The sequence below is a fragment of the Bos indicus genome, chromosome 7 (genome assembly GCF_029378745.1).
Source record: "Bos indicus isolate NIAB-ARS_2022 breed Sahiwal x Tharparkar chromosome 7, NIAB-ARS_B.indTharparkar_mat_pri_1.0, whole genome shotgun sequence".
Classification (NCBI taxonomy): Eukaryota; Metazoa; Chordata; class Mammalia; order Artiodactyla; family Bovidae; genus Bos; species Bos indicus.
In genome coordinates, this window is record NC_091766.1 from 9,535,749 (window position 1) to 9,551,386 (window position 15,638).

The window sequence follows — 15,638 nt, forward strand, 5'->3', positions numbered from 1 at the left end:
GAACTTCAGTTACTGACTCTGTATCCCTATGCCTCAGATGCCTGATCTGTAATCATTTGATTACGTATGTCATCATGAGGAATAACTTGTTTAACGCACATGAGCCTGCCATAGCAGTGTCAGGCTTACTGTTATTATCTCTCTCTCTCTCTCTCTCTCTCTCTCTCTCTCTCTCTCTCTCTCTCACTCTCTCTCCCTTCTTGGCTGTCCCCAATTTTTTCACCCCATCTACATCTACTCATCCTTCACCTCTCATCATAAACACAACAGAATTCTCTCAGGGAACCCTTCCCAGTATCAGAACCTCCTACAGGTCTGACTAGGTTATAGATCCACCTACATGTTCCCACAACTCCTCATATTTGATCATAAGCTTCATCATTTTGATTGTTTCTATTGTCTAACTATCAATAAGCCTACAGAGCTAGGAACTCCTTGAAGAAAGAGATTGCTCTCTTAATCATACTTGATCTTCAGAGCCAAGAACTGACCCTAATAGAGAAAGAGAGACTCAATATTTGTCTCATAAACCATAAATTAATGTTTATTGATTATTGTCTTTAAAACATGTACATTTCTTTCTGTCAGCATATGAGGGCCAAGACTTAAAAGGGCTTTTTAAAATAAGTTTATATTTATTTAAAACCACTTTTTTACATTGTGATTTACTTGGAAAAAAAGCTGCACATGATTAATGTGTATAACCTGACAAATTGGGAATAAGTACACACCCATGGCCTTTACTAATATCAAGGACATACATAGCTTTCAATTATGCAAAATAATAAGTTCAGAAAGTCTACTATAGAACATAGTGCCTATAGCTAATATTGTGTTGTGTATTGAAATTTGCTAAGGGTGATCTTATGTGAAATATTCTGACCAAAAAATAATAATAATAATAATTAATAATAAAATAATAAAGGAGTTAGGAAAAACTTTGAGGAATGAGAGATATGTTCATCTATCAATTCTTTATCCACAAAGGCTAATATACTCTTGATTCTCAACCACCTCTCTTAGATGCTGGCTCAGCACAGAGAAAGGATTTGTATGGACATTTCTTGGCCCTGTCTGCACCATCTTCTCTGTGAGTAATGGATGACATCAGAGGATCTTTCCTCCCTGGCTGAGGGTGAATTAAAACCACAAGCAAAAAGAGGGCTATGGACAAGGTGACCAATTATTCCAATTAGCTGAGGAATGAGAGGGTCCCGGGATGCAGAAATTCCCATTTTAAAACCAGGAAGGAGCATTTCCTTAGACATAGCACTCTCGGTGTTTAAACATGTAAATCCCCATGCAAAGTGAGTTACTGGTGTTCAGTCTGGTATTCTATCACTGTTATGAAATACAAACCCTTCCTACCTGCTGATTTAGATGTTGGATGAGCCACAGGGAAGGATTAGCAGATCTGGATGCACTTAATATCCCTTGTGATGTTTCTGCAGATTAATTTAGTTTTCTTCCTGATAACATTCTGGATTGTGAAAAAGAAGCTTTCCTCACTCAACAGTGATGTGTCCACTCTCCGGAAGACTAGGTGAGATGGATCAGAGGTACACATCACCACCCTACCCCACCACACCCCCTCCCAACCCCACACCATAAAAAGCATGGTCCAGGAGCAAGGACATAGAGTTCCAAGCTTCTAGTGTCCCTTCACAGGGTTTCAAGGGGACTTGAGAGGAGGAGTTCAGCCACCCTCTTGGAAGCTTGAATACTGTTTTGTTGCTGATACCTAAGTCAAAAATATTCCATTCATCTCTAACCCGAGAATGGAACTATTTTAGCTACAAAGGAAATTGATTTTGTTCTGGTAAACAGGGATTACCACCATGACACTATAAGAAAAGTCCTGAGAATATGTATATCCTTATAAATCACTTACATACCTGACACAGGCCCCAGCATTCCCGTTCATGCCCATGTCTTTATTCATGTTCGTCCCACTACCCTTATCTGCCCTGCTCTACCTGGTGAAGTCAGGTTGATTATCTATATATCATATCTTCTAAGAAGCCAAGGATATCCTTTGCTTTCTTTTCCTTTACACAGAATGAATCATCTGACAAAGCATGCTGTGGGTCAATTCATGGAGATGGAAAAGATAGGGAAATCATTGGAGGGACCAGGGCAGAGGGACCTTCAATTTCACAAGTATAATTGACCATTGTATTTGTCTTCCCAAAAGGTGGTAAGGTCTGTGAAATCAGAAATCTTGCCTTTCTTATTTTTAATGCTCAGGGCCAGCACAAAGCCATGTGCACAGAACATCCACAGTAATATTAGTTAATTGAAACTTGGGATATTCATCCTATTACTGAAAGCCACATTATGAAGTTTCACTACCAACTTCAGTCTAAGATAATATGCCATTCCAGAACAACAACAAAAAAATTTCTTTTAGATAATCCTTCACAGTAAACATCCGATTGGCCACAACTAAGTCAGAGACATTGTTTGAGTTGAAAAGAGATGGACTTGACTGTGTTGGTCAGGGTGCATAGTGAATCTTTTTTGTCCTCCTACTCAGGATGCTAACATTTAAAGCCACAGCTCAGCTCTTTATCTTGGGATGTACATGGTGTCTGGGAATCCTGCAGGTGGGACCAGCTCCCCACGTCATGGCTTACCTCTTCACCATCATCAACAGCCTGCAAGGTTTCTTCATCTTCCTGGTGTACTGCCTCCTCAGCCAGCAGGTACCACTGTCTGACTCCTGCTTAGGACTCTTCTCATCCTCATTTCTCTCTGAGAGCTGATGCAGAACATGCTTTGTCTCTACAGGTGCAAGAGCAATACAATATATGGTTCAAAGTGATCAAGAAAAAGAAAACTGAGTCTGAGGAGTACACACTCTCCAGCAGGGCCATGTCGGAACCCTCTAAACATAGTGAGGTAAAATCATGCATTTCCCCAGAGCACTTCACTGATTGATTCATTGAGCAGCACATTCCTATCATACTGGACAATTGGGTATAAAGCAGGTGATATCCTATGACTCACACTGGTTTACATCTAAACTCACTCAGGACATTCCTCTGTCATGAAAGAATGTCTTCCTCTTACTTCTGCTCATTGCATTTCTATTCTCATCTTGACTCTCATACATAACTATCTTCTTATTCTCCACCTGGGTTGAGCACCTATTTTGTCCATGCAGCATGGGCTTTTTCATGCACAAACTCTTAAGGAAGAGTATAGTCCTGTGTTAAGCTCAATAAGCAGTAACTGTGGATCTGAAGCACAGACGCACAAGCTAACCAGAGTCACAGGACCATCATTTAACCCATATCAACCCTAGTACCCCTCTATGTGTGTGTGTGTGTGTGTGTGTGTGTGTGTGTGTGTGTGCCAAATTGCTTCAGTCACGTTTGACTCTTTGAGACCCTATGGACCATAGCCTACCAGACTTCTCTGTCCATGGGATTCTCCAAGCAAGAATACTGGAGTAGGTTTCTATGCCCTTCTCCAGGAGATCTTCTCAACCCAGGTATTAAATGCTTATCTCCCGAATCTTTCTGCATTGGCAGATGGGTTCTTTACCATTAGTGCCACCTGGAAAGCCACCCCTGTATATAGAAAACAGTAAATACACGGCTTATGTAGTCATAAAAGTAAAGTATAAGGATTACATTAGATTGGAGAATTTCCTTAAAAGTAATCATTCCTGGGATTTGCAACACGCACAAATAATGCAAAACATCAAAAAAATCACAGAGGTCATAGAGAGATCCTGGCACTGTGAATCTTACCAAGAATTTGTATTTTTGAGTTTACAAAAACAGTTCTCATGTTTTCTAATCATATATTCTTCACATCACCACTTGAAAATAAGGTATTACTGTTTCTATTCGACAGATGAAAACACTGAGACCCATGGGGTCTATATGAATTGTGCAAGGACCTCAGCCCACCATTTCTCTCAATGTTTTCACTCTCTCATAGTGTCAACTGATGCACAGAAGTTTTAATTTTTTAACTAATTTATTTATTTTAATTGGAGGCTAAGTACTTTACAATATTGTGGTGGTTTTTGCTGTACATTAACATGAATCAGCCACAGGTGTACATGTATCCACCCTCCCAAACTCCCTCCCACGTCCCTCCCCACCCCATCCCTCTGGGTTGTCCCAGTGCAGCAGCTTTGAGTGCCCGTTTCATGCATCAAACTCGGACAGGTGATCTGTTTCACATATGGTAATATACATGTTTCAATGTTATTCTCTCAAATCATCCCATCCTCGCCTTCTCCCACAGAGTCCAAAAGTCTGTTCTTTACATCTGTGTCTCTTTCACTGTCTTGGATATAAGGTCATCGTAACCATCTTTATAAATTCCATATATATGCATTAATATACTGTATTGGTGTTTTTCTTTCTACCTTACTTCACTCTGTATAATAGGCTCCAGTTTCATCCAACTCATTAGAACTGATTCAAATGTATTCTTTTTAATGGCTGAGTAATACTCCATTGTATATATGTACCACAGCTTTCTTATCTATTCATCTGCTGATGGACATCTAGGTTGCTTCCATGTCCTAGCTATTGTAAACAGTGCTACGATGGACATTGGGGTACACGTGTCTCTCTCAATTCTGGTTTCCTACCTGTGTATGCCCACCGGTGGGATTACTGGGTTGTATGGCTGTTCTATTTCCAGTTTTTAAGGAATCTCCACACTGTTCTCCATAGTGGCTGTACTAGTTTGTATTCCCACCAACAGTGTAACAGGGTTCCCTTTTCTCCACACCCTCTTCAGCATTTACTGTTTGTAGACTTTTTGATAGCAGCCATTCTGACTGGCGTGAAATGGTACCTCATTGTGGTTTTGATTTGCATTTCTCTGATAATGAGTGATGTTGAGCATTTTTTCATGTGTTTGTTAGCCATCTGTCTGTCTTCTTTGGATAAATGTCCTTTTAGTTTTTTGGCCCATTTTTTGATTTGGTTGTTTACTTTTTGGAATTGAGCTGCATGAGCTGCTTGCATATTTCTGAGATAAATTCTTTGTCAGTTGCTTTGTTTGCTATTATTTTCTCCCATTCTGAAGGCTGTCTTTTCACCTTCCTTATAGTTTCCTTCGTTGTGTAAAAGCTTTTAAGTTTAATTAGGTCCCATTTATTTTTGCTTTTATTTCCATTACTCTGGGAAGTGGGTCATAGAGGATCTTGCTGTGATTTACGTCAGAGAGTGTTTTGCCTATGTTTTCCTCTAGGAGTTTTAAACTTTCTGATCTTACATTTAGGTCTTTAATCCATTTTGAGTTTATTTTTTTGTATGGTGTTAGAAAATGTTCTAGTTTCATTCTTTTACAGGTGGATGACTAGTTTTCCCAGCACCACTTCTTAAAGAAATTGTATTTTCTCCATTGTATATTTTTTATTCATTTGTCAAAGATGAGGTGTCCATAGATGCATGGACTTATCTATAGGCTTTCTATTTGTTCCATTAATCTATATTTCAGTTTTTGTGCCAGCTTTGTAGTATAGTCTGAAGTCAGGAAGGTTGATTCCTCCAGTTCCATTCTTCTTTTTCAAGATTACTCTGGCTATTTGAGGACTTTGTATTTCCATACAAACTGTGAAATTATTTGTTCTAGTTCTGTGAAAAATACCGTTGATAGCTTGATAGGGATTGCATTGAATCTATAGATTGCTTTGTGTAGTACCCTCATTTTCACTATGTTGATTCTTCTGATACATGAACACAGTATATTTCTCCATCTATTAGTCTCATCTTTGATTTTGTTATCAGTGTTTTATAGTTCTCTATGTATAGGTCTTTTGTTTCTTTAGGTAGATTTATTCCGAAGTGTTTTATTCTTTTCATCACAATGGTGAATGGAATTGTTTCCTTAATTTCTCCTTCTGTATTTTCATGGTTAGTGTACAGGAATGCAAGGGATTTCTGTGTATTAATTCTATGTCCTGCAACTTTTCTATAATCATTGATTAGCTCTAGTAATTTTCTGGTGGAGTCTTTATGGTTTTCTATGTAAAAGATCATGTCATCTGCAAATAGTGAGAGTTTTACTTCTTCTTTTCCAATCTAGATTCTTTTTATTTCTTTTTTTGCTCTGATTACTGTGGCTAAAACTTCCAAAAATATGTTGAATAGTAGTGATGAGAGTGGTCACCCTTGTCTTGTTTCTGACTTTAGGGGAAACCCTTTGATTTTTTGCCATTGAGGATAATGTTTGCTGTGCGTTTATCATATATGGCTTTTATTATGTTGAGGTATGTTCTTTCTGTGCCTGCTTTCTGGAAGGATTTTATCATAAATGGATGTTGAATTTTGTTAAAGGCTTTCTTTGCATCTATTGAGATAATTATATGGTTTTTATCCTTCAATTTGTTAATATGGTGTATCACATTGATTGATTTGTGAATATTGAAGAATCCTTGCATTCCTGGGATAAAGCCCACTTGGTCATGATGTGTGATCTTTTTAATATGTTGCAGGATTCTGTTTGCTAGAATTCTGTTGAGGGTTTTTGCATCTATGTTCATCAGTGATATTGGCCTAAAGTTTTCTTTTTTATGGCATCTTTTCTGGTTTTGGTATTAGGGTGATGATGGTGCAATAGAAAGAGTTTGGGAGTTTACCTTCCTCTGAAATTTTCTAGAAGAGTTTGAGTAGGATAGGCGCTAGCTCTTCTCTAAATTTTTGGTAGAATTCAGCTGTGAAGCCACCTGATCCTGGGCTTTTATTTGTTAGAAGAATTTTTATTAGAGTTTTTATCCCATGCTTGTGATAGCTCTGTTAAGATTTTCTATTTCTTCCTGGTCCAGTTTTGGAAAGTCGTACTTTTCTAAGAATTTGTCCACTTCTTCCACGTTGTTCATTTTATTGGCATATAATTGCTGATAGTAGTCTTTTATGATCCTTTGTATTTCTGCATTGTCTGCTGTGATTTCTCCATTTTCATTTCTATTTTGTTTATTTGATTCTTCTCCTTTTTTTTCTTGATGAGTATGGCTAATTGTTGGTCTATCTTACTTATCTTCTGAAAGAACCAACTTTTAGTTTTGTAGATTACTGCTATCAGATCAGATCAGATCAGATCATTCGCTCAGTCATGTCCGACTCTTTGCGAACCTATGAATCGCAGCACGCCAGGCCTCCCTGTCCCTCACCAACTACCGGAGTTCACTCAGACTCATGTCCATTGAGTCAGTGATGCCATCCAGCCATCTCATCCTGTGTCATCCCCTTCTTCTCCTGCCCCCAAACCTTCCCAGCATCAGAGTCTTTGCCAATGAGTCAACACTTCGCATGAGGTGGCCCAAGTACAGGAGTTTCAGCTTTAGCATCATTCCTTCCAAAGTAATCCCAGGGCTGATCTCCTTCAGAATGGACCGGTTGGATCTCCTTGCAGTCCAAGGGACTCTCAAGAGTCTTCTCCAACACCACAGTGTAAAGGCATCAATTCGTCAGTGCTCAGCCTTCTTCACAGTCCAACTCTCACATCCATACATGACCAAAGGAAAAACCATAGCCTTGACTAGACGAACCTTTGTTGGCAAAGTAATGTCTCTGCTTTTGAATATGCTATCTAGGTTGGTCATAACTTTCCTTTCAAGGAGTAAGCGTCTTTTAATTTCATGGCTGCAGTCACCATCTGTAGTGGAGCCCAGAAATATAAAGTCTGACACTGTTTCCACTGTTTCCTCATCTATTTCCCATGAAGTGGTGGGACCGGATGCCATGATCTTCATTTTCTGAATGTTGAGCTTTACGCCAACTTTTTCACTCTCCATTTTCACTTTCATCAAGAGGCTTTTTAGTTCCTCTTCACTTTCTGCCATAAGGCTGGTGTCATCTGCATATCTGAGGTTATTGATATTTCTCCCGGCAATCTTGACTCCAGCTTGTGCTTCTTCCAGTCCAGCGTTTCTCATGATGTACTCTGCATATAAGCTAAATAAACAGGGTGACAATATACAGCCTTGACGAACTCCTTTTCCTATTTGGAACCAGTCTGTTGTTCCATGTCCAGTTCTAACTGTTGCTTCCTGACCTGCATACAAATTTCTCAAGAGGCAGATCAGGTGGTCTGGTATTCCCGTCTCTTGAAGACTTTTACACAGTTTATTGTGATCCACACAGTCAAAGGCTTTGGAATAGTCAATAAAGCAGAAATAGATGTTTTCCTGAAACTCTCTTGCTTTTTCTATGATCCAGCAGATGTTGGCAATTTGATCTCTGGTTCCTCAGCCTTTTCTAAAACCAGCTTGAACATCAGCAAGTTCACGGTTCACATATTGCTGAAGCCTGGCTTGGAAAATTTTGAGCATTACTTTACTAGCGTGTGAGATGAATACAACTGTGCGGTAGTTTGAGCATTCTTTGGCATTGCCTTTCTTTGGGATTGGAATAAAAACTGACCTTTTCCAGGCCTGTGGCCACTGCTGAGTTTTCCAAATTTGCTGGCATATTGAGTGCAGCACTTTCACAGCATCATCTTTCAGGATTCAGAATAGCTCAACTGGAATTCCATCACCTCCACTAGCTTTGTTCGTAGTGATGCTTTCTAATGCCCACTTGATTTCACATTCCAGGATGTCTGGCTCTCGGTCAGTGATCACACCATCGTGATTACCTGAGTTATGAAGATCTTTTTTGTACAGTTCTTCTGTGTATTCTTGCCATCTCTTCTTAATATTGTCTGCTTCTTTTAGGTTCATACCATTTCTGTCCTTTATCAAGCTCATCTTTGCATGAAATGTTCCTTTGGTATCTATCATTTTCTTGAAGAGATCCCTAGTCTTTCCCATTCTGTTGTTTTCCTCTATTGCTTTGCATTGATCGCTGAAGAAGGCTTTCTTATGTCTTTTTGCTATTCTTTGGAACTCTGCATTCAGATGTTTATATCTTCCTTTTTCTCCTTTGCTTTTTGCTTCTCTTCTTTTCACAGCTATTTGTAAGGTCTCCCCAGACAGCCATTTTGCTTTTTTGCATTTCTTTTCTATGGGAATGGTCTTGATCCCTGTCTCCTGTACAATGTCACGAACCTCATTCCATAGTTCATCAGGCACTCTATCTATCAGATCTAGGGCCTTAAACCTATTTCTCACTTCCATTGTATAATCATAAGGGATTTGATTTAGGTCATACCTGAATGGTCTACTGGTTTTCTCAACTTTCTTCAATTTAAGTCTGAATGTGGAAATAAGGAGTTCATGTTCTGAGTCACAGTCAGCTCCTGGTCTTGTTTTTGCTAACTGTATAGAGCTTCTCCTTCTTTGGCTGCAAAGAATATAATCAATCTGATTTCGGTGTTGACAATCTGGTGATGTCCATGTATAGAGTCTTCTCTTGTATTGTTGGAAGAGGGTGTTTGTTATGACCAGTGCATTTTCTTGGCAAAACTCTATTAGTCTTTGCCCTGCTTCATTCCGTATTCCAAGGCCAAATTTGTCTGTTACTCCAGGTGTTTCTTGACTTCCTACTTTTACATTCCAGTCCCCTATAATGAAAAGGACATCTTTTTTGTGTGTTAGTTCTAAAAGGTCTTGTAGGTCTTCATTGAATCGTTCAACTTCAGCTTCTTCAGCATTACTGGTTGGGGCATCGACTTGTATTACTGTGATATTGAATGGTTTGCCTTGGAAACAAACAGAGATCATTCTGTCATTTTTGAGATTGCATCCAAGTACTGCATTTCGGACTCTTTTGTTGACCATGATGGCCACTCCATTTCTTCTGAGGGATTACTGCCTGCAGTAGTAGACATAATGGTCATCTGAGTTAAATTCACCCATTCCAGTCCATTTCAGTTGACTGATTCCTAGAATGCCGACATTCACTGTTGCTATCTCTTGTTTGACCACTTCCAATTTGCCTTGATTCATGGACCTGACATTCCAGGTTCCTATGCAAATATTGCTCTTTACAACATTGGACCTTGCTTCTATCACCAGTCACATCCACAGCTGGGTATTCTTTTTGCTTTGGCTCCATCCCTTCCTTCTTTCTGGAGTTATTTCTCCACTGATCTCCAGTAGCATATTGGGCACCTACTGACCTGGGGAATTCCTCTTTCAGTATCCTATCATTTTGCCTTTCCATACTGTTCATGGGGTTCTCAAGGCAAGAATACTGAAGTGGTTTGTCATTCCCTTCTCCAGTGGACCACATTCTGTCAGATCTCTCCACCATGATCCACCTGTCTTGGTTTGCCCCATGGGCATGGCTTAGTTTCATTGAGTTAGACAAGGCTGTGGTCCTAGTGTGATTAGATTGACTAGTTTTCTGTGAGTATGGTTTCAGTGTGTTTGCCCTCTGATGCCCTCTTGCAACACCTACCATCTTACTTGGGTTTCTCTTACCTTGGGTGTGGGGTATCTCTTCATGGCTGCTCCAGCAAAGCACAGCCATTGCTCCTTACCTTGGACGACGTGTATCTCCTCACCGCCACCCTTCCTGCCCTTCAATGTGGGATAGCTCCTCTAGGCCCTCCTGCACCCGCGCAGCCATGGCTCCAGGTAACTCCTCTCGTTTCCGCCCCATAGTCACCTTTATTTCTTTTTCATTGATTTCTGCCCTAATTTTTATGATTTATTTCCTTCTACTAACCCTGGGGTTCTTCATTTCTTCTTTTTCTAGTTGCTTTACATGTAAAGTTAGGTTATTTATCTGATTTTTCTCTTGTTTCTTGAAGTAAGCTTGTAATGATATGAACCTTGCCCTTAGCGCTGCTTTTACTGAATCCCATAGGTTTTGGGTTGTCGTGTTTCCATTTTCATTTGTTTCTGTGCATATTTTGATATCCTTTTTGATTTATTCCATGATTTGTTGGTTACTCAGAACTGTGTTGTTTAATCTCCTTATGTTTGTATTGTTAATAGTTTTTTCCCTATTCAGTTGAGTTCAGTTCAGTCACTCAGTCGAGTCCGACTCTGTGACCCCATGAACTGCAGCACACCAGGCCTCCCTCTCCATCACCAACTCCCAGAGTTCACTCAAACTCACATCCATTGAGTCGGTGATGCCATCCAGCCATCTCATCCTCTGTCGTCCCCTTCTCCTCCTGCCCCAAATCCCTCCCAGCATCAGAGTCTTTGCCAAAGAGTCAACTCTTCTCTTGAGGTGGCCAAAGTACTGGAGTTTCAGCTTTAGCTTCATTCCTTCCAAAGAACATCCAGGACTGATCTCCTTTAGAATAGACTGGTTGGATCTCCTTGCAGTCCAAGGGACTCTCGAGAGTCTTCTCCAACACCACAGTTCAAAAGCATCAATTCTTCGGTGCTCAGCTTTCTTCACAGTCCAAATCTCACATCCATACATGACTACTGGAAAAACCATAGCCTTGACTAGACGGACCTTTGTTGGCAAAATAATGTCTCTGCTTTTGAATATGCTATCTAGGTTGGTCATAACTTTCCTTCCAAGGAGTAAGCATCTTTTAATTTCATGGCTGCAATCACCATCTTCAGTGATCCTGGAGCCAAAAAAAAAAAAAAAAAGATAATAATAAAGTCCTACACTGTTGCCACTGTTTCCGCATCTACTTGCCATGAAATGATGGGACCAGGTGCCATGATCTTAGTTTTCTGAATGTTGAGCTTTACACCAACCTTTTCAGTCTTCTCATTCACTTTCCTCAAGAGGCTTTTTAGTTCCTCTTCACTTTCTGCCATAAGGCTGGTGTCATCTGCATATCTGAGGTTATCGATATTTCTCCTGGCAATCTTGATTCCAGCTTGTGCTTCTTCCAGTCCAGCATTTCTCATGATGTACTCTGCATATAAGTTAAATAAGCAGGGTGACAATATACAGCCTTGACATACTCCTTTTCCTATTTAGAACCAGTCTGTTGTTCCATGTTCTAACTGTTTTAACTGTTTCTTCCTGACCTGCATATAGGTTTCTCAAGAAGCAGGTCAGGTGGTCTTGTATTCCCATCTCTTTTAGAATTTTCCAGTTTATTATGATCCACACAGTCAAAGGCTTTGGCATAGTCAATAAAGCAGAAATAGATGTTTTTCTGGAACTCTCTTGCTTTTCCCATGATCCAGCGGATGTTGGCGATTTGATCTCTGGTTCCTCTGCCTTTTTTAAATTCAGCTTGAACATCTGGAAGTTCATGGTTCACGTATTGCTGATCCTGGCTTGGAGAAATTTGAGCATTACTTTACTAGCATGTGAGATGAGTGCAATTGTGCGGTAGTTTGAGCATTCTTTGTCATTGCCTTTCTTTGAGTTGATATCTACTCTTACCACATTATGATCAAAAAAGAGGTTTGAAATGGTTTCAATTTTCTTTGAATTTATTAAGGTTAGACCTATGCCCAGAATGTGATTAATCCTGGAGAATGTTCTGTGTGCACTTGGGAAAAAGATGAAATTCATTGTTTTGGGGTGAAATGCCTTTTTTTTTTTTTTTGTATTTTTTGTATTTTTTTTTTTTTATTTTTAAACTTTACATAATTGTATTAGTTTTGCCAAATATCAAAATGAATCCGCCACAGGTATACATGTGTTCCCCATCCTGAACCCTCCTCCCTCCTCCCTCCCCATACCATCCCTCTGGGTCGTCCCAGTGCACTAGCCCCAAGCATCCAAAGATATCAATTAAGTCTAACTGGTCCATTGTATCATTTAAAGTTTTTGTTTCCTTGCTAATTTTCTGCTTAGTTTATCTATCCATAGGTGTGAGTGGGGTATTAAAGTCTCCTACTCTTATTGTGTTACTGTTAATTTCCCCTTTCATGCTTGTTAGCATTCGTTTTACGTATTGAGGTGCTCTTAGGTTGGGTGCATATATGTTTATAATTGTTATATCTTCTTCTTTGTTTGATCCTTTGATCATTATGTAGAGTCCTTCTTTGTCTCTTTTCATGGCCTTTATTTCAAAGTCTATTTTATCTGATATGAGTATTGCTACTCCTGCTTTCTTTTGGTCTCTATTTGCATGAAATATTTATTTCCAGCCCTTCATTTTCAATCTGTTTGTGTCCCTTGTTTTGAGGTGGGTCTCTTGTAGACAGCATATATAGGGGGCTTGTTTTTGTATCCAGTCTTTGCCTTTTGGTTTCAGCATTCAACCCATTTGCATTTAAAGTAATTATTGATAAGTATGACCCTCTTACCAATTACTTTGTTGTTTGGGGTTCAAGTTTATACACGTTTTCTGTGTTTCCTGTCTAAAGAAGATCATTTAGCACTTACTCAAGAGCTGGTTTGGTGGTACTGAATTCTCTCAGCTTTTGCTTCTCTGTAAAGCTTTTAATTTCTCCTTCATATTTTAATGTGATCCTTGTTGGGTATAGTAATCTGGGTTGTTGGTTTTTCTCTTTCATCACCTTAAGTATGTCCTGCCATTCCCTCCTGACCTGAAGAGTTTCTATTGAAGGATCAGCTGTTATCCTTATGGGGATCCCCTTGTGTGTTTTTGGTTGTTTTTCCCTTGCTACCTTTAATATTTGCTCTTCGTTAGTTTGATTAGTATGTGTCTTGGGGTGTTTTACCTTGGGTTTATTCTGTTTGGGATTCTCTGGGTTTCTTGAACTTGGATGGCTATTTCCTTCCTCATTTTAGGGAAGTTTTCAACTATTCTCTCCTCAAGTATTTTCTCATGCCTTTTCTTTTTGTCTTCTTCTTCTGGGACTCCTATGATTTGAATGTAGGGATGGAGGTCTCTGAGGTTGTCCTCACTTATTTTAATTCTTTTTTAAATTTTTCCTTCTTTGCTTCATTTATTTCCACTATTCTATCTTCCACCTCACTTATGCTATCTTCTGCCTCAGTTATTCTACTGTTGGTTCCCTCCAGAGTGCTTTTGATCTCAGTTATTGCATTGTTCATAATTTATTGACTCTTCTTTATCTCTTCTAGATCCTTGTTAAACATTTTTTGCATCTTCTCAATCCTTGTCTCTAATTTATTTATCTGTAACTCCATTTTGTTTTCAAGCTTTTGGATCATCTTTACTATCATTATTCTGAATTCTTTTACAGGTAGACTCCCTATCTCCTTCTCTTTTGTTTGATCTGGTGGGCATTTATCATGTTCCTTTACCTGCTGAATATTTCTCTGCCTTTTCATTTTGTTTAGATTGCTCTGTTTGGAGTGTCCATTCTGTATGATGGAAATTTATGGTTCCTCTTTATTGTGGAGCCTGCCCTGTGGACTAGTGGCTTATCAAGGTTTCCTGGTTAGGGGAGCTTGCATCTGTGTCCTGGTGGGTGGAGCTGGGTCTCTTCTCTCTGGAGTGCAGTGAAGTGTCCAGTAGAGAGTTGGGGTGTCAGTGGGATTGGTATGGCTTTGAACAGCTTGTCTTTTAATTCTCAAGGCTTTTTTCCTGCTTTGCTGGAGAATTAGCATGGTGACCAGGAGGAGAACAGGGAGAGTCAAAAGGGGAAGGAGCAATCTAGCCAGTAATCAATTCCATATGTGCTCTCCACCGTCTGAAACACCCAGAAAGGTTCAGAGTTACATAGAGAAGAGAAGAGGGATGAGGAAGATAGAGGTGACCAGGAGGAGAAGAGGGGGGAGTCAAAAGAGGAGAGACCAATCTAGCAAGTAATCAGTTCCCTAAGTGTTCTCCACGGCCCAGAACATCCAGAGATATTCACAAAGTAGAAAAGAGAAGGGGGAAGGAGGAGATAGAGGTGACCTGGAGATAAAAGGGAGAGTCCAAAGGGGAGAGAGCAATCAAGCCAGTAATCAACATCCCTAAGTGAAAATGGATATTGAAGGTTAGGTTCTTAAAGGTACAAAATTGATAACAAATACCAAAAAGCAAAAATTAAAAATCTAGAGTAGAGGTTAAACTCTCAAAAATACAATTTTAAAAATACAAAGCAAAATCAATCACAAAATTTATAAAATATATATTTATGAAATATGCTTTAAAAATAGGGTCTTTTTTGCAAGGTAACAGTAGGTTGTAAAAATGAAAATTAAAGGAGTAATAAGGAACATAAATTTTTAAAAAATTAAAAAGTGATGATAGCAAAACTATATCTAGGAATTTCTCTGGAGCTGTTGAAAGCAGTGTGGAGTCAGTTCAGTTTCAAAAAGTTCCTTGTTCCAGCTTGTACTTGTTCTCCAGGTCTACAGGCCCCCTCCAATGCTTAGTCAATGTTAACTATAAGGTTTTAATCTGTTGCACCTGTTACTTCCAGTGGTTCCCTCTTCTTTGTTCATTTTGGCTTCCTCTGTTTGCAGGTCTCTTTGGTGTCTAATTGCTGCCCTGACACAAGGGGGTGAAGGCAGTCACTTATTTAGGCTCATTTGTTCAGTTGTGTTGTGGGGAGGGGAGGAACACTGCAAATAAATATCGCTGGCATGTGTGGGGAGTGCTCACAGTGTATGGACCACACTGGGTTTGTCCCAGGTCACAGCAGCATGTGCTTTCCTGGTCTACACTGCTCAGGCTCCAGGATGCTCTGGAAGGCACTGTCCAAAGTGGGCCCTGCATTTCGTGCACTTCCCAGGTCTAAACCGCTCAGGTTCAGGTTCTGGGGTACTCCACAAGGGCACAGACTTGATTGGGCATGTGTTTTGTGCCCTTCCCAGGTCCGAGCAGCTCAGACAACCAGGTGCTTGGCAAGTGCACTGCCCCAGATGTGCGGTGCGTCTTAATCACCTCCCAGTCCTGGCTTGGTTTCCTAGAGCATGAGA

General features: G+C 39.8%; 1 protein-coding gene across 2 annotated transcripts in view; it reads left to right on the plus strand.

Annotated features, from left to right (window-relative positions):
• Positions 1 to 15,638, plus strand: part of LOC139184054 (adhesion G protein-coupled receptor E2-like) — a 1,114,856-nt gene that overhangs the window by 45,599 nt on the left and 1,053,619 nt on the right. The window contains exons 15-18 of one of the 2 annotated variants that reach the window (XM_070792642.1): positions 1,024 to 1,090; positions 1,452 to 1,543; positions 2,537 to 2,705; positions 2,791 to 2,901. The exons of the other annotated variant lie outside the window; for it this stretch is intronic. Coding sequence (XP_070648743.1) covers positions 1,024 to 1,090; positions 1,452 to 1,543; positions 2,537 to 2,705; positions 2,791 to 2,901 — 439 coding nt within the window. The remainder of the gene's footprint in view (positions 1 to 1,023; positions 1,091 to 1,451; positions 1,544 to 2,536; positions 2,706 to 2,790; positions 2,902 to 15,638) is intronic. 2 annotated transcript variants of the gene reach the window in all.